The 19,555-nt window shown below is 47.0% G+C and overlaps 1 protein-coding gene across 1 annotated transcript in view; it reads right to left on the bottom strand.

The window, feature by feature from the left end:
- Window positions 1-1,855: 1,855 nt before the first annotated feature.
- The window catches only part of BARX2 (BARX homeobox 2), an 81,190-nt gene continuing 63,490 nt past the window's right edge, over window positions 1,856-19,555 (bottom strand). The window contains exons 2-4 of the mRNA XM_006072389.4: window positions 16,586-16,883; window positions 11,129-11,213; window positions 1,856-2,824 (exon numbers count right to left, since the gene is read on the bottom strand). Coding sequence (XP_006072451.1) covers window positions 2,558-2,824; window positions 11,129-11,213; window positions 16,586-16,883 — 650 coding nt within the window. The 3' untranslated portion in view covers window positions 1,856-2,557. The remainder of the gene's footprint in view (window positions 2,825-11,128; window positions 11,214-16,585; window positions 16,884-19,555) is intronic.

Here is a 19,555-nt window from a genome sequence, read left to right as displayed (position 1 = left end):
GCTGGAAGCAACTTCCCCACCACCACCCCAAGAAGGCCCAGGTGGTTTGCAAGTGGGGAGAGAGGGCAGGCCAGTCATGGAGACCTTCGGCAAGGACAAAGGCCACCAGGCTTAGTTCTCGGCATGGCTCCCTGCCAGCTGCACGACCAGGGTTAAGATGATCGACTTCACTCCAATGAGTAAGCTTCCTGTAAAACTGGGAAAAACAGTCCACATTACAGCCCGAGGGGCAGCATCAGCTATAGTGCTTGTAAGAGACTCCTCCATCCTCACAGGGATGCAGGAATCTCACGTGGTCACCTTCCCTCCGTGGTCAGTTTGCCTCAGCCCTCTTCCATCCTTTGAAAAACAAAAGGCAGCAGGTGAGCAGATCCTAAAATAAGACCCTGAACCCACAGGGGTCACCACCCTGGATGCTGGAGGAGAGAATGCTTTTGTTCAGCAGGGTCCTCAAAGGTAGACATCCAGTGGCTGCTGATAAAGGAGGCGGTCCCCCATAGGGACTTGTGGAGCTGGTTTCTGGGTGCCGGTCACGAGGCTTGAGACTTGGAAGGAAAAGGGAAGGATGGAGGTGGAGAAGGAGCTTGACTTGGCCCCTGAATCTGCACCCACCGGCTTTGGAAAGGCCCAGCCCAGACCCACCTCTGAGCCATGGGGCTGAACTCCACAGAGCTGAGGATGGAGGACAAGCTCAAGGCTGGTCAGTGGAGGTGACATTGAGCTTGGGGCTTCGAAAACAGGAGGCAAGATACCCCAAGCTCTTAAGACTCTGCACTCACCCCACCAACCAAGTGCTGTGCTGTGCTAAGTGGCTTCAGTTGTGTCCAACTCTTTGTGATTCCATGGACTGTAGCCCACCAGGCTCCTCTGTTCATGGGATTCTCCAGGCAAGAATACTGGAGTGGGTTGCCATTTCCTCCTCCAGGGGAACTTCCCGATACAGGGATCAAACCCCTGTCTCTTACATAGGGCCAAGAAACAATACCAAAGATGATGGGCCAAGAACCCAGGGCTGGAAGTCAGAAACAGTGCCCAGAGCCTGGCTGAGGGAAACCCAGATGTGTGCACACACCTCTCCCTGAGCCGTGGTGGCCTCTGTCGGACGCCTAGGAGAAGGACAGCATGAGAGCCCAGACCAGAGACAAAAACCAGCCTAAGAAAGCTGCGTCCTAATGAGGGCCTTCCTGGGGCAGGAGAACAGGACAGAAGGGAGACCCAGCTGGCAGGACTCACCTGCTTAGTTTGGCCTTGGTGACACCGCCTGGTGGGCAGATCCTAAAGCCCTGGGTGGGGTGGGCTCAGCTGAGAGAGGCAGTGGCCGACAGCTGGGTGTGGGCTGCACGAACTGGTTCGCAGAAGCCAAGTCCTTACCTCTGCGTTAAGAGAGAGACTGCTTTCTCTTTGTTGATCTCAACGGCCAAGGGAAGGCACGGCCTTAGCAAAGTTGAAGTGGCAGTCATGATACTTGAATCCAGTCCTGTCGAAGGCGTTGTATACTACAAGCTCACAGGCTTACGAGTTTTGTTTTTTTGTTTTTTCTTAATTTTATCTTTGGCTGTGATGAGTCTCTGTTGCTGTGTGTGGGCTTTCTCTAGTTGTGGTACATGGGCTTCTCACTCCAGTGGCTTCTCTTGTTATGAAGCACAGGCTATAGGGAGCTCAGGCTCAGCACACGGGCACACAGGCTTAGTTGTCCCATGGCATGTGGGATCTTCCCAGACTTGGGGTCGAACCCGGGTCTCTTGTGTCTCCTGCATTGGCAGGCGGGTTCTTTACCACTAGCACCACCCTCTTTCCATAGGATATATTCAAGAAGATCTAAATACACTCCCTGGAAGAAACAACACATCCCATCTTTTTTGAAAGATTTATTTTTAATTAAAAAATAAAAGTTATCTTAACATATCTGCATTGCAGCTTCAGGGACGGCAACTGAATCAAGCGAGAAAAACAAGGTTTATCAGTTCCTGGGTCACCTGACTACCTTATAATGGGTACAAAGGCACACGTGTCTTCAAACAAACTTTATTCTATTAACTCAAAACTCCCTTCCCCCAACTCTTATCTGCCCACCCTCACCGACCACCCCTCCCCCCCAAAAAAAACAACAATCAAAAACATTAAATTCTCTTTTAAAGCTACAGAAATAAGTGCTGAGTCAGCAAGGAACCTGGGCATGCTGCCCACTCCTCCATCTCTCTCTGCTTTGATGGCTAGCTGCTCCGAGGCTGGTCGGAGTGTCCCCCATCATGCCAGGGGGAGCTTGGACCTGGACAGCTCCATGGCGTCACCCCAACTGGGGCTGGCAGTTCCAAGGCACTGTGGCCCTTAGTCAAGGGCTTGTGTGGCTTAGGCAGCCTTTCAGGAAGAGCAGGCCAAGGCTAGCAAGTCTTCCTCAAAAGGTGGAGCTGAGAGCCGTGGGCAGGAGGGAGGGAGCTGGCCGTGGTCTTCTCCCCCAGGTCTCGGGCTCTTGGCAGCTTTCTTCTCCCTGGTCTCCCTGCCCTCTCTCTTTCCCTTCTTCCCAGTCTCCCCCTTCCCCCCGACCAAGAGTTTTATTTTAGCTTGATGGTGGGGGTTCCGGAGAGGCTACTGGCAACTCCTGGACCTGGCCTGGGGACTCGGCCACCTCCACAGAGACAACACGTGCCTTTGGTTCCTGCGTATCACAGAGCCCCTCCAGGCTCTGGGTGGGCTCCCGGAGCTCCTGGCTGTGAACCTGACTGTTCAGCTTCTCTTCAGCTTCTATCTCTTCTGATGTGGGGATGGAGTTCTTCTTGGGACGACCTTTGGGTTTTGTGGGTGCTTCCTGTCCACCTTTAAGAACCTACGTGGGAGACAAATGAGATCAAATCTAAGAAATAACTTCTTCCCTCCACTTTCCCACTCCCCCACCTCTGAACCAGCGGTCCCCAACATTTTGGCACCAGGGATTGGTTTCGTGGAAGACGGTTTTTCCACAGACTGGGGAGGGGATGGTTTCAGGATGATAGAGGCACATTACATTTTATTGTGCACTTTATTTCTATTTTTATTGCATCAGCTCCACTTTAGATCATCAGGCATTAGATCCCAGAGGTTGGGAACCCCTGCTCTAAACCATTCCTTCCCGGCAGTGAAGTTGCAAAGTTTGGCAAAAAATATTCTCCAGGAGTCACCTGCAGTCTACAAAGACAGCTTCATTCATGAAAGGTTCGATGTACTTTTAGTCAGTATCATTTCTATTAAATACAATGATCATAAATACATTAGAAATCCAACTTCAAAAATAGGGAAACAAGTGAAAATTAAAATATGAGTGTGACAGCAAGTCGATAAGTTAAAAGAAAAAAACAGTGTTTGTCACAAACAGGAAAATAAACACTCATATGTCTGTGTAAAAGTGTAATTGGTACAGCTTTTTCAAAAGACAACCTGAGGATGAAAATCAAAAGTCTTAAAAAAAATGTGCATAATGTTTGACACAGAAATTCTACTTCTAACAATTTAGCCTAAGGAAGTCATCAAAGATTGGGATAATGATTGATGTGCAAAAATGTTCATCACAAAAATGGCAACAACAGCAAGAAAAATACTCTACAGTTTCCACCATATAATTGAGTACATAATTATAGTATATGGCAAAGAGAGAAAACTTAACCATTACAATCATTATATAGTAGAACATATAATAACATGGGAAATATTAATATATTTTTGTGAAAATGGGTTCTAAACCAGCATAATTTAATTTGGTAGCTAGACAACTACACATTACCCTGCTTGTAGTCTCAAGATCAAGGATAATTTCAATTCTTTTTTAATGTCTTTTTAAATTTTTCAACAATGATCATGTATTTCTGTAATCAGAAAAGGAATATGAAACATATGGTTTTGTTGTTTGATGAAGCAGTAACACATAGGAGAGAGTGTGTTCTTGTTTTGAAAGTAGAATAACTAGATTAAACACCAACTGTGCCCCTTGTCTAGTTTGTTTTTGGGAGAGTCCTTTAAAGACTCTGGGCCTCAGTTTCCTATTCTGTAAAACAGCGATGCGTGCGTGCGTGGTAAGTCACTTTAGTTGTGTCCAACTCTTTGCAACCCTATGGACTGTAGCCCAGCAGCTCCTCTGTCCTTGAGATTCTCCAGGCAAGAATACTGGAGTGGGTTGCTGTGTTGTCCTCCAGGGGATCTTCCCAACCCAGGGATAGAACCTGGGTCTCCCGCATTGCTGGCAGATTCTTTAGCATCTGAGCCACAGGGGAAGTCCAAGACTGAGGAATTTCCAGACTGTTCTCTTAAGGCAAGAGCACCATGTTATATTCCAATCAGCAGTATGTGAGGGCTCCAGTGCTCCACATCCTCTGCAAAACTCATTTTTTTAAGAGCTGTTTTGATGTGAACCATTTTTAGAGCCTTTATTGAATTTGTTACAATATTGCTTCTGTTTTATGTTTTGTTTTGTTTTGGCCTCAAAGTATGTAGGATCTTAGTTCCCCAGCCAGGGATCAAACCTGTACTCCTTGCACTGGAAGGTTAAATCTTAACCACTGGACCAGAGGGAAGTCCCAATACTTGTTATTACCTGTCTTTTTCATTCCAGCCATCCTACCTGTTGTGAAGTTGTTTTTCATTGTGGCTTTGATTTGCACATCCCTGATAATTATTGAAGTTCAGCATCTTTTCATGTGCTTATGGGCCAGTTGTATATCTTCCTTGCAGAAGTGTCTATTCAAATCCTTTGCCCATTTAAAAATGCGGTTGTCCTTTTTAATTACTGAGTTATGAGTTCTCTATTAATACTAATACATTGGATGAAAGCCCCTTATCAGATAGAAGATTTACAAATATATTCTCCTGTTCTGTGTTGCCTTTTCAAGTCCTTTCTAAAAATGTTTATTTATTTATTGGCTTTATTGCTCCTTGGCATGTGGGATATTAGTTCCCTGATTAAGGATTGAACCCATATCCCCTACATTGCATGGCAGATTCTTAACCCCTGGCAAATTAAGAAGGGAAGTCCCACCTTTTCACTTTGTTGATGATGTCCTTCAACAGAACAAAAGTTTTTAATTTTCATGAAGTCCAATTTTGTTGCTATTGCTTGTGCTTTTGGTGTCTTATCTAAAAAGGTTTTGCCTAACCTAGGGTCATAAGCATTTACTCCAAAAGAAAATGTTTTCTTCTAAGGATTTCATAGTTCTTTTTTCCTTTTTTAATATTTAAATTTAATTGGAGGAAAATTGCTTTAAAATATTGTGTTGTTTCTGCCATATATCAGCATAAATCAGCAAAAGGTATATGTATGTCCCCTCCCTCTGAGTTTCATAACTTTTTTTTAAAATTTATTTTTTTATTGAAGGATAATTGCTTTACAGAATTGTGTTGTTTTCTGTCAAACGTCATTATGAACCAGCCATAGGAGTTTCATAGTTTTAATGTTTAAAGTTAGGTTTATGATTCCTTTTGAGTTAACTTTTGCTTATGGTATAAGGAAAGCCATAAATTTGCACTAAACACCTCCATTTAGCTGGGCATCTACTCAGCCACTGTACTTTCAACCCAAACAGCTAACACAGAGATACGAAGGGGACTTCTAACAAGATAGAGATGCTGACAGAATCAACCTCTGGGGAAAAGAGGTCTCTATATTCCTTTTCATATGTCAGTATCTGATTTTGGTTTCAATGTGAGCACAGGCTGTTGAAAGCACCCAAATGTGCCAAGATGAAATTGACATGTTGAAAGCAGCTCCACTCAGTATGAAAGAGGTTATACAAAATCGAGTTGCCCCATGTAGTAATCAAGTTATAAAAGAGCAGGTCTAAGGAAGCCACCTAATTGGCAAAAGAAAGTCCAGCCCAGCAATTAGGGAACACCACCCACACAGCTTGGCTAGACCCCACCTGGCTGTTTTCCTATAGCATGAAAAAAAAAAATCAAAACAATCAGACCATTTTCTAAATGGAATAAAACATTCCAGCACAAGCAATAATTAGGACATAACTACACTCTTGGCTGCTTTCTGCACCTGACCTCTGGCCTCTGCCTCCCAGCACACCTGAGACATGCAATTATCTCGCAACCACCCCACGCTAAGACTACACACTCACATGCACTCTGCGGCCCTTCTCTCAGGACCCCTCCTCCTTAGGCATCTCTGGAGCCAATTTACTTTCCTTCGTCCAGAGAGGCCAGGCAACCCATTGCACGTGAGGTCACATGCCTCTGGGAAAAACACCCAGCACACCACCTACTTTTATTAACCTGGCCTGCTGGCAGCCTTCCTCCAAACTCTAAAACTAGACTCTCCTGTGCCCTCCTGCTGGGGATGTCAGGACCTTCCTTCTCGACCTGCACAGGTGGGCGGGGGACGGGCACACTGATGGGAGGGCCCGCTGTCAGCACAGAGAGAAACCTTCTACCTCCCTCACTTTTCAGGCAGAAGTGGTTTGTCATGGTGGAAAAGCAACCCAAGGCAGAGCTGGGATTTGAATACAAAACCTCGATTGCCTGAATCTAACACTCTTATTGCTATTTCATTGCACATAATGTGCAAGGGAAGGATTCAACTGGTATTTCTACCACATTTATCTTACCGACCTCCTAACCTCCCAGCAGACCCTAGGCCATGGACTCATTATCCCATTGCCTTTTGTTCCCTTTCTCTACCTACTGCTCTACGGGAATGAGAGCCATGCTGTTGTCTAATCGCTTCAGTCGTGTCTGACTCTTTGCGACCCCATGGACTGTAGCCCACCAGGCTCCTCTGTCCATGAGATTTCCCAGGCAAGAATACTGGTGTAGGTTGCCATTTCCTTCTCCAGGGGATCTTCCTGAACCAGGGATTGAACCTGCATCTCCTGCATTGGCAGGTAAATTCTTTACCATGGAGCCACCAGGGAAGTCCAGAGAGCCATGTAACTGATGCTATTTCTCTGAAGCTGAGACGTTCACCATCTCCAGCACAGATGTTTCCCCAGCTCACTGTTTAGCAGATTTTCTGCCAGAAGGTGGGATGTTCCACTCAACTCAAGCCTGAATGCTAAAGCACCAACTGACCGGGGAAGGCTTGCAGGTGGGGAGGATGCAGAAAAACACCTGACTGTCTTAACCAGCATCCCGGAAACTTGCAGAATTCATTTTCAGGTTATCTCTCCTGGCCTCCAAAAGTTGAGGTTTTCTGGAGACATGAATTTTGTGGATGGGTAAAGAATTAAAAAAACAAAACAAAACACTGAGACAAACAGCAGCTAACACTTCTTGACTGTATCCTATGGGGCAGACACTGTTCTGAGTCCTACAGATATTGGCTCAGATTAGCTCACTGACCTCATCTGCATCCCTGTAAGGTGGACATCAGGCATTTACTGATGAGGAAACAGGCGCTTGCCCACGATTACATAGGTAGAAACCGGTAGCAGTTACACATAATTGTTGACCAGCTGGAGACTTTCAGTGCACAAGATGACCGCTGTGCATGGTATGTGGTCCACCCAGCTCTGTGACTGGGAGAGGAAGGGACCACCCATCTGGACCCTCTCACAGAACAGAACCCTACTTTGGAGATGAAAAGTACCCCTGAATGATGAGGTACTTCCGGCCCGCTATGAAGCCTGCTGGGCCCTACTGGAACCCAAGCCAAGCAGAAACGGAAGGGAGGGTGCGGATCCCACCGAATGTGGGAGACCACATTTACCCAACCCGCCACAGGTTCTACATGCTGACTGGTAAAAACTAGTCAGAGATGCTATCTCGGTTCTGGCAGCATGCGAGTAACTCTGAGAAGCGAATGCTCTTTTTCCAGTTCCAATGAGATTACTTGCCTTGAGACATCTTTATTACTCAATTATTCTTTTCTTCCCCAGTCCTTGAAGAGACAGCCTTGAAAGTTTTACCAGGGGAAACTATGAAGCAATCAGGATCCCAACAATGCCTTGCTGTTTTGAGAAAGTCAGAACGTGGCCCACACCTGAACCACCTTGTTCTCCTCTTCTCTCCAGCTGTTCTGAGGTCCTTGCAGTGCCCCCGTGTACTTCTGTTCCTTCCTTCAGCCTTTGACACCGTTCCGAACTTCATCTGGCAGGTGTCTATTCATCCATTAAACCCAGCTTAGATGGCACCCCTTCCAGGAAGCCCTCCCTTCTCCTACTGATGCTGAACCTTTTATTTCCTTCCAGTGTTGCCCTGATCACTCTGAATAATTAGCGACTTACAGGTCAGCTACCTCCACTGACTGAGTACGTTTTTTGAATTTTTTTTAATGGATGGCCTGGTATCTTACTCATTGGAAAAGACCTTGATGCTGGGAAAGATTGAGGGTAGGAGGAGAAGGGGGCAACAGAGGATGATATGGTTGAATGGTGTCACCAACATAATGGGCGTGAATTTGAGCAAACTATGGGAGATAGTGAAGGACAGGGAAGCCTGGTGTGCTGCAGTCCACAGGGTCGCAAAGAGTAGGACACGACTTAGCAACCGAACAACAACAACAACTGGTGTCTTATAGCCACATCTCTACTGCCTGGTGAAAAGTAACTGCTCATAAGGTGAAATGAAGTGGATTCTAATTTCCGGAAGGGGCCTGCATTCGGTTGGCTTGTGGACTGCTCGGAGATTTAAATTTGTGCAGTTACTTCCACTTTGTTTTCTACGACATTGATAACCATCGACACGCGGCCTGCGGTGGTGCCAGCTGTACAGAGGCTGGTGGAAAACAGCTGACGTCAGTGGCAGGGGCACACGTGTTCCCCACGGGCACTGGGCGGTGCAGGCAGGGCTGGCGGGCTGTCAGTGCCTCCATCGTTTGAGTCACGAAAAGATCGCTGATAACCAACTCAAACAATGCCTCTGCCACTCAGGAGACATCAATTTTGATGACGATGATGGGACGGGGAAGGAGGTGGGTGGTGGAACTTGCACAAAAAGCAGTGAAGAGACTTGCCCAAAGCCAACCTGGGAGGGGCACGCCGGGAAACAGCCCAGTGTTTCCAGGTCCCAGATCTGGTTCCCTTAGAGATCAGTCCCCTAAAAGGCTCCATGGGTGTCTGAGCATTCTAGAAGTTGGGGAGCAACAACATGTTTAATCGAATCTTATTTATCTTTCCATTTCAATTTCTCCCTGCAGGCTGTCCCAATATTTCACTTCTCCTCTGGACTCTTGCTTGTGTGTGCTCAGTCATGTCTGACTCTTTGCGACCCCATGGACCGTAGCCCACCAGGCTCCTCTGTCTATGGAATTTTCCAGGAAAGAACACTGGACTTGGTTGCCATTTCTTCCTCCAGGGTATCTTCCTGACCCTGGGATCAAACCTACATCTCTTATGTCTCCTGCACTGGCAGGCTGGTTCTTTACCACTAGCACCATCTGGAAGCCTGTTAGCAGGCAATAGGAATAACCAAAGTTTTCAGAGAAAAAAATACATATATTGGATAGAAACACAAAATGGAGAAAACTCAAAATCTATTACCTATTATCAAAAAGTGCCTATTAACTTTTTTTGTTTCTGAAAACTAGGTGGCTGGTGCAGGGGAAGGGGGTCTTAGTTATTTGATCATTGTAGAAAATTCATACTCCAGCCCTTGAGACACCAAGGCCTGTGACCAGATGGCTTAGCAATTAGAACATCATGCAGGCAGGCCTGAGATGCTCAGTCCACAGGACAGGAGAGGGGCCCAGAGACCCAGCAAGAACATGAAAAGACCTGGGTCAGAGGTTTCTTCCCACTCTCTTCCCAACTCTCCTGTTTTCTCTGGGCTTTGACCCTTGGAATTTTCAAAACTGGAAGTGAGACAACTGCTTTGGAAAATCTGGATTTAACTGTTGCTTTTTTTGGAATAAGAAAAAGAGAGAGGGCTAAGCCATTATGAAATGAGTTCCTTAAAATGTAGAGATGTTTCTTTTTTAAAGAGCTGTTTACACTAATTTGTTGTTGTTCAGTCACTAAGTCATGTCCAACTTTGTGCAGCCCCATGGATTGCAGCATGCCAGGCTTCCCTTTCCTTCAGCATCTCCCAGAGTTTGATCAAATTCATATCCATTGAGTCGGTGATGCTATGTAACTATCTCATCTTCAGCTGCCCTTTCTCCATTTGCCTTCAGTCTTTCCCAGCATCAGGGTCTTTTCCAAAGAGCCAGCTCTTCACATCAGGTGGCCAAAGTATTGGAGTTTCAGCTTCAGCATCAGTCATTTCAGTGAATATTCAAGACTGATTTCCTTTAGGACTGACTGGTTTGATCCCCTTGCAGTCCAAGGGACTCTCAAGAGTCTTCTCCAGCACCACAATTCTAAAGCATAAGTTCTTTATGGTCCTGCTCTTATATCTGTACATGACTACTGAAAAAACCATAGCTTTGACTATGTGGACCTTTGTCGGCAAAGTGTTATCTCTGCTTTTTAATATGCTGTCTAGGTTTTTCATAGCTTTCCTTCCAAGGAGCAAGCGTCTTTTAATTTCATGGCTACAGCCACTGTCCACAGTGATTTTGGAGCCCAAGAAAATAAAATCTGTCACTGCTTCCATGTTTTCCCCTTCTATTGCTATATAAATTCATTTAAAAACCAAATAGGGAACAACTCATCTGTAAGGCACTAGAGTGGTATTTGGGAAATCAGAGTCACTATACCATATGCATCAGAGGAACCTGGGTGCTAGTTAACACTCCCTGCCTTGGGCCAGCAAAGCAGAATCTTAGGAAGGGCCTTGAGTTCTGCATTCATACCTGCCACCCAGGTTCCTCTGATGCCCACTGGAGTCGAGAATTCTACAAGAGCAGGTGCACCCTACATGTCCTCTAAAAACAGAGAGGACTGACTTCTATTCTTAGCTATTGGTGGGAGTGGGAAGGAAGTTCTTTGAAAAGACTAGCAGGTGGGGTTAAAAGCAGCAACTGACAAGTCTGGGGCTTTCTTTTTCTTTTATTTCCAATGAAACTGTGAAAAAGAATATCCTTCTGGTCAGGAAATCCAGGTCAGAAAGAATTGCTTATCCTTTTGTTCAAACGGCCTCCCTCCCAGCCAGCATCGTAAAAGGCCTTCCAATCTCTGGAGCTCAATCCACCAAAGGGTCCTTCCTGCCTTCTTGCCAGCCCTGTAGTAAGAATTCTTCCTATCATGATGGGCCCATGGTTAGGACTTATTCTCTTTCTTACCATTTTTTTCCATTTCATCCTGCGGTTCTGGTACCAGGTCTTCACCTGCAGTTGAGTGAGTCCCAGAGACTGGGCCAAGTCCAACCTAGAAGGCACGAGAGATGGGAGGATGAGGAAGAGGGGAAGGCCTGTTACCAACACGTGGACCTCCCCATTAAACCAGTTCCTCCCAAAGAGCTCTGCTTTCCTTCCCAGAATCCTATGGAGGATACTGTGAAGCTAAAAAATAGATGCCCAAGCCTAAGAACTGTCTACATGGAACCTGAAAGGAATTTCTGAACCTTCACTGCAAAGTCCTCTCCCTGACCTGACAGACTCTTTACTCTGATCCTGTATAAAATGAAGGCTCTGACCCCAAATCCAAACTGGGGAGGAAAGGTAAAGTCCCATTTTTCCCGGCGGTAAGCCTCCCGCCACCCCCACCCCCAACCCCTGCTATCTCTACAAACCCCCTTGAAGGTTGCTTCCTCTGCACAGGTCACGTCTCACCCAGGGAGCTCTGAGTTCTCACTGGTCTCTGCTTCTCATGAGTTATTTCTGCCTCCCTGACTCCACTGCTTCCTTCACAATCACAAACGTGCTTACCGCATTCTAAATCAAGAACGAGGGCTCAAAAATACGTTTTGACAGGTTGACTCATCTTCCATCCCTACCCTCAACTGTTCCAGATTCCAAAAGGAACATTACATCCGTACCCTTCCTGCTCCCCATTCCATGGCCAAGCGTGGTCCTACATTTCTCTGTAGCCTGCAGAGCCACCGGCCTGGGCCACAGGGACTTGGGTACACAGCCTCAGCTGCACCCAAGCTTCCCTGGGGCTTCCTTGGTAGCTCATCTGGTAAAGAATCCGCCTGCAATGCAGGAGACCTGGGTTCGATCCCTGGGTTGGAAGATCCCATGGAGGAGGGCATGGCAATCCACTCTAGTATTCTTGCCTGGAGAATCCCCATGGACAGAGGAGCCTGGCCAGCTATAGTCCATTGGGGTCACAAAGAATCGGACACAACTGAGCGACTAAGCACAGCACCTCAGCTTCAACTTTCTCTACCTGAGGAGTAACAAGCGACACCTCACCATCAGGAAGACCAGTGGTACAGGAGTGAAGGCTCCAGGTGTGGCTCCTGGTATGCCAGGTACCCTTCTCAGACCCCCTGCTTGGACCAGAGTGCCCAATTCAATCTCCAATAAGAAAAACCGTTTTCCTTCAAGGACTTCAGTTCCTGGCTTCAATCCCCATTCACACCTATCTGCTTGCCCAGTAAAAGGGCTACTGTAAGCTGACAGTTTTATTGAAAGTCATTAACAGACTGAAGCCAATAAATTCCTTGTGCTAGCAGTCCATAGCCTCCCCACTAATGAAGCCCTGCAGCCCAGGTGTGTGTGCATTCAGTCGTGTCCGACTCAGTGACCCCATGGACTGTAGCCCACCAAGCTCCTCTGTCCCTAGACTTTTCCAGGCAAGAAGTACTGGAGTGGGTTGCCATTTCCTTCTCCAGGGGATCTTCCCGATCCAGGGATTGAATCTGCACCCTTTGCATCTCCTGCATTAGCAGGTGGATTCTTTACCACTGGCACCACTTGGGAAGCCCAAGAAGCACATATGAGAATCTAAACTTTTTTTATTAAGGTAGACATAAATTTGCATAAGTGAAAACAAGATCAGTTTTGCTCACTTTTTTGGAAAATTTTTAAATTCAAAAACTTTTATGTTAATGTGATAGGTCTAATATTGTTATCCTGTAATGAGTAACTAAATATTTTTAAACTTTCTCAACTTTAATACTTAATTTGGTAAATATCAATAGTTTAACCAACAAAAGTTTTCTGGGGGGTGGAGCTCAAGAATTTTTATGAAGGTAAAAGGGTCCCGAGACCAAACCCTTTGAGGACTGCTAATGTAAATCACCTAACAATGCCTGTCACCCAGAGGGTACACCATAAGCAACAGTGTTATTAACAACCATATAGCAGTTTACGGTATCTCTGGATAGCTTTTTGGGGGGCATAGGTAAATTTTGCCTCATAGCCTTTCTGGCCACAATTTGGCATCCCAGGTAGCTATTCATTTAAACACCAAGAGCCCAGGGGGGCCATCCCACGGGTCTCCCAGACCTCCCTGGAGGCAGAGGGCTTCCCCCCTCCCCACAGCCTTCCTGGCCAGTTCACCTAAGGCTGTCAGGTGCATCAGTGAATGGAAGGATCAGTTCACAGCTCTGCCACGGCATTGGCAAACCAGGATGAGCTCACTTGGGAAAAATGCACTCCTGACTCATGCTGGCCCCAGAAACACACTTCGCTGTCATCAGCTCTCTCTCATTACCTGCCACCGTTACAGATTCTCACTTCCCTGTGCAAATTTGCTTCAATGGGGTCACCTAGGAGACTGGAGAAACAAACACAGGGGAAGAGGGTGTGCGCCGTGGGAGGAGGCGTGCTCATGGCCCCGGTCACGTACGAGGTGAGGAACAGCTGGCGGGGCAGCTCAGGCGGCAGCCTCCACGCCAGCCAGATGGTCCTCTTCTGCAGGCAAGTGAATCAAGCTCACCTGAGAGGTGCCTGGGCAGGTAGCAGGAAGCCCCAGGAGGTTGATTTGGAACTAACATTTCTGCTAAAAAAAAAAATTCTAACTTCTAAAATAAGCCTAGAATGTCATCTTGAGTGTGCTGATTCATAAATCCAGATGCCCACTCCACCTCTTATACTCCACGTGTGTTGAGTACAGGAGGTGCTTTGTTACACCAGGGAGCATCAGAATAGCAGAACACCGTGTGTGTGTGCGCGCATGCGTGAATGTGCTTAGTCACTTAATCGTATTCAACACTTTGCGACCCTATGGACTGTAGCCCACCAGGCTCCCCTGCCAAAGGATTTTCCAGGCAAGAATACTGGAGTGGGTACCCATTCCCTTCTCCAGGGCATCTTCTCAACCCAGGGATCGAATCCAGGTCTCCTTCATTGCAGGCGGATTCTTTACCATCTGAGCCACCAGGGAAGCCCCAGAGATCTCATCTATTAATCCCCAAATCACAGACCTGCCTCCATCCTCTGCCTGAAGGTGCCCCAAATTTCACATGTCCAAAACAGAACGCACTCTTTCCTCACCAAATTCACTCTGCCCTCTGCCTTCCAGCTTCATTTAATGCTTGTCCCTCTTTCCCTGGTGGCCCAGGCAGGAGCCACAGAATTCTCAGCTCTCTGCCTCACGCCAATGGAAAATCTGTTGTTCTGGCTTCAAAACAGGTCTCAGATCTATTCTCTCGTCTCTGTTCCCACTGTCTCCACTTTAATTCTTTTCAATGACCCTCCCTGGACTCTGTCCACCTGCTTTCCCTGCTCTATCTTTTCTCACTCTTCCCTCTCTGTTACGTATGGTGCTACCAATATGAGGATTCCAAGATGTAAATCTCGGGACTTCCCTGCTAGTCCAGTGGTTAAAACTCCATGCTCCCCATGCAGGGGGCCCAAGTTTGATTCCTGATCAAGGAGCTAAAATCCCACATGCTATAGGGCATGGCCTAAATTTTTTTTAATAAATAAAAAATTAAAAAAATAAAACGTAAATCTGGCCACAACACTCGCAGCTCTTCACAGCTACCGACACACAGCCTGCACAACAAAGTCCACATCTTTTGGTCAGACATACAGGGTCCTTCTCATCTCTGCAGCCTCATCTCCCCCCACACACCACCCCCCAACTCCTGAAGCTGGAGACATCTGACCACCTGCAGGGCACTCAGCATGCCCAGCAGCACATCTGTGCCTTTCGCAGGTTGTTCCCTCTGTGGGATGCCGTCTCCCTCCTGGGATCAAAGTGCTTCTGAAGTGCTGCCTCCTCTGAGAAGGCTTCCCAGCTGCCACCAGATACACTCAGCAATACCTTTGTGTTCCTGGAGCCCTCGGGAACATGTTGGCATCCACACCCCAAGTCGTGATGTGGTTACTGCAGCCACATCCTCCCCCATGACCTCCTCTAGAGCAGATCTCTTGTCTGCTATCTTCTGGACCCATAATCCCTGCCACAATGCCTTGCACACAGCTGCTGGGAGCTCAACTAACTGAATCAGTAAACAAATTCCCTTTTAATCAATGACTTGCAGGCTCCTCTCTCAAATTTTTATCGAGCAGCTAATAAACAGCTTGAAATGCATTTGAGTTTCCTTTCCTTCTCTTTAATAGGGTCAGACCTGAAATAGACAAGGCAGTAAGCAAAGAAAGAGCAAAAGTACCTGGAAAATCCTTCCAATAAACAGGGTCACACATTAGGCCAGTCATTCCAGAGTGAGTTTGAAAGAACAAGGTAGAACATACACTCTTGCAGCATATTTCTTTGCTAAGATGCTAAATTAAAGAAAGTGGGGAGGTAGTGAAGCCTCTGAGTAAAGCAGGGGTCATAGCCACCCTCACTAAGATCTCAAAAGGCTTTAAAGAAGAGACCTTCATCCAGATCCTCCTTGGTCTCAGCCAAATGGTTCTGACTTGCTACCTGTCAAGTCCATCAGGACATCTGACAGCTCCGCAGCCCCATTAATCCAGGCTGCCATGCAGAAGCCAGGTGTGCCTGCTAAGCCAGTTGGGGGTTGGAGGGTGGGCAGAAGCCTGGGAAGATCATGGACCTCAACTCCAGGTCTAGTCCCAGTGCATCTGATCCTAAGTGTCAGTGGTTTTAAACACCAAACCTGTTTCCCAGCTGAGCGCCTGGGCAACCATTTGCTAAGCTTTACCATGCTTGTTGTATGGTAAACAAGCTTGCTGGGCTTCCCTTGTGGCTTAGCTGGTAAAGAATCTGCCTGCAATGTGGGAGACCTGGGTTCGATCCCTGGGTTGGGAAGATCCTCTGGAGAAGGGAAGGACTACCCACTCCAGTATTCTGGCCTGGAGAATTTCATGGACTGTATAGTCCAAGGGGTCACAAAGAGTCAGACACAACTTTCACTTTCCCCATGCTTGTTGTACTGCAGTAGTTAACATACAGAGATGCAGTGAGGAGTAAAAACTCAGCATCAGGCAGGCTTCTGGGACTAAGTATGATGAATTCAGGTGAGCTATGTGTGTGCTTAATGGCTCAGTCGTGTCTGACTCTTCTGCAACCCCATGGACTATAATTAGCCCACCAGGCTCCTCTGTCTGTGGAATTTTCCAGGCAATGATACTGGAGTGAGTTGACCATTTCCTACTTCAGGGGATTTTCCCCACCCAGGGATCAAACCTGGGTCTCTTGCATCTCCTGCACTGGCAGACAGATTCTTTACCACTGCACCACCTAGGAAGCACTCAGGTGGGCTGGCTTTTGTTTACCAAGGCTGAGATTACTTGAGCCGAGGCATGGACAGACTCCTGCCCTAGTGTCCTGCACAAACCCTAGAACAGTCCTTGTGGCCCTCTGTGCCACATTGAGAGCACAAGGAGTCTCCCTTCTCAAGGGCCTTACCTGGAACAGTCCCTTCCCCGTGTCCTCACCTGTCTGGGGTGGACAAGTACTTCTGCTTCTGGAACTTCTTCTCCAGGCCCATGAGCTGCAGCTCGGTGAAGATGGTGCGGCTCCGGCGGGGCTTTTTCTGCCGGGGCGTGGGCTGTTCCGTCTCAGACTCGCTGCTGCCGTGGTTCTCGCCTGGGGCCTCCGCAGAGGCAGCTTCAGTGGCTGGGTGGCGGGACAGAGCCTGGGCGATTCCCGGGGTGGTGGGGACCAGATGGGAGATGACTGTGGGCTGTCGGGTGATCACCGAGAGGAGGGGATATGCCCGGAGGGAAGTGGGGCCTGGAAGACAAACAGAGAGGCGAGTCACATAGGGGCAGGGCAGGGGAAGTGGGCCAGAGATCCCAGAGGACCCCACAGTGAGACCCGTCTGCCTGGCAGGGCCTCCTGTTCACAACCGGGTATAAATGGGGAAGGCTGGGTGGGCAGAGCACATGCAGGTTAGACCAGCCTAATGGGTGAGAACATCCAAGTCTTACACGACAAAGAAGAGGGTCCCAAAATCCCTCTGGTTTTAAATGACTCTTTCCTCATCTCTTCCTTTAGAATCTCTAAATTTTGGTTTCACAGATATGGGTCAATGACACAGCAGATGGAAGGAAGTAGTCAGATAAAGCAAGGAACTGAAGACTTAAGGAATCCAAAAGAGATTCGTAATATACAAAGTACCTGAGAACCACCTCCGGTCTTTATAAAAAATATATGGTTGTAAGCATAAATTCTTCCTGGGAAGTCTACAAACCTTGAATCAAAACATTTTTCAGCGGTAGAAAGATGCTTAAAAGTTACTTTAACTCCTTCATTTCAAAGACAAGGAAACAGTTCTGGCCAGAAAGGCTAAAGACTTAGATGGTGTCACAGAGCTAGAAACAAGCACATTCAGGAGTCAAATAGGTTCTTCTGGCTTGAACTACGGGGCAGTTACCACACCATGAATCACACAGATGCATCATTTAGAAAAGAGGGGCCCAAAAGATTTTAATTCATATGAAAATTCAGATCTGTTATAGTGGCTGCCTCCAGCTCTATTGTTAAGGAGGATTCTCAGGCTGGGTCAGAGTCCAGCTGATGGAAGAGAGCTGGGGTTGATTAGCAATGTCTGCCCCAGGGTGTGCTGGGGTAGTGGGGCGTGGTAGTTCCCAGACAGTTCTGTGCCTCTTCTGAATTTTAAGAGAGGAGACCTTTCCTGTCCAAAAATATGTTTTCTCTTTTGTTGACTGAAAAGAACTGTACAACCTAAAAGTTGAGAGTTATGTTTTATATTTTAGGGACTTTCTTAAGACATGAAGCCCAGGAGCATCTTTGCAGAGAGCTCCAAGGGACTGCTCTGAAGAGGTAAGGGAGGAGCCAGGATATATAGGAATATTTGCAACAAAGACTAGGTGGTCACAACATCAAAGGATTACTATTAACTAAAGAAAACCATGGACAGACCTAGAGACTGTCATACAGTGTAAAGTCAGATAGAGAGAAACAGATATCCTATAAGATTATGTATATGTGGAATCTTGAAAAATGGTACAGATGAACTTAAATTTCCAGAGTATGAATAGAGACACAGACATAGAGAATAAATGTATGGACAACAAGGCGGAAGGGTTGGTAGGATGAACTGGGATATTGGGATTGATATACATACATTGCTGCTGCTGCTGCTGCTGCTAAGTCGCTTCAGTCGTGTCCGACTCTGTGCGACCCCATAGACGGCAGCCTACCTGGCTCCCCCGTCCCTGGGATTCTCCAGGCAAGAACACTGGAGTGGGTTGCCATTTCCTTCTCCAATGCATGCAAGTGAAAAGTGAAAGGAAAGTCACTCAATTGTATCCGACTCCTAGCGACCCCATGGACGGCAGCCTACCAGGCTCCTCTGTCCATGGGATTTTCCAGGCAAGAGTACTGGAGTGGGGTGCCATTGCCTTCTCCATACATACACTACTATGTATAAAATACATAACTAATGAGAACCGGCTGTATAGTACAGGGGACTCCACTCAGTCCTTTATGATGACCTAAATGGGAAGGAAATCCAAAAAAGAGTGGATATATGTATACATATGGATGATTCATTTTGCTATACAGCTGGAACTAATACAACATGGTAAAGCAACTATACTCCAATAAAAGTTTTAAAAAGAGAGGGAGAAAGAAAACACAGACATCTCACGTTAATGGATTTAGCACTTTTCCACACAAGAGAAGAACAAATCTGGACTCACTAAAGTCATTCCTTTGATATGCACCTCAGCTATCTGGGGCCAGTATCGGTTCCTTCTTCTCCTGAGCCCCCTCGGGGTGCACCGCTGGGGGCAGCTGCTGTGGTCAAGGGTAGTGGGCAGACTGCAGCCTGTTGGTCTCCCTCCTGAGTTTCCTCAGGCTCACCAAGGGGCGGGGGTAGTGGCTGAGGGCTGAGTGGCTTGACGGCTGCACCATTTCTTATTTGCTGATACTTTTAAGGCGCAAGTGAAAAAGTCCTTCCTTTCCATTATTCCATAGAATTGTGTTTAAAATGTCACTATCACTACCTATGGAAATCATTTTATCCCTCTGGGCCTCAGTTTTATCAGCTGTAAAGTGAGTAAAAGGAGATAATTTCGAAGAACTCTTCAAGCTCTTATATGGGGCTTCCTCAGCGGCTCAGATGGTAAAAAAAAAAATCTGCCTGCAATGCTGGAGACCCAGGTTCAATCTCGGGGTTGGGAAGATCCGCTGGAGAAGGGAATGGTTACCCACCCCAGTATTCTTGCCTGGAGAATCCCATGGATAGAGGATACAAGACTGAGCCAATAACACTTTCACTTGTTCACTTTCATACTAATGTCATGAAAGCACCTTTCATCCTGAGCCCATCTTGATATATGACGAAAACAGGAAGTTCTGGGGTGCCCTTTGGGACTCAGCCCAGCCCCAACAACTCACTACAAGAGCAAGGCGAATATCTGAGCCAGATAACATTC

Source organism: Bubalus bubalis, chromosome 5, assembly GCF_019923935.1.
Source record: "Bubalus bubalis isolate 160015118507 breed Murrah chromosome 5, NDDB_SH_1, whole genome shotgun sequence".
Classification (NCBI taxonomy): Eukaryota; Metazoa; Chordata; class Mammalia; order Artiodactyla; family Bovidae; genus Bubalus; species Bubalus bubalis.
The sequence above is the reverse complement of the archived record's forward strand: the minus strand, read 5'-3'. Positions and strand labels throughout refer to the sequence as shown.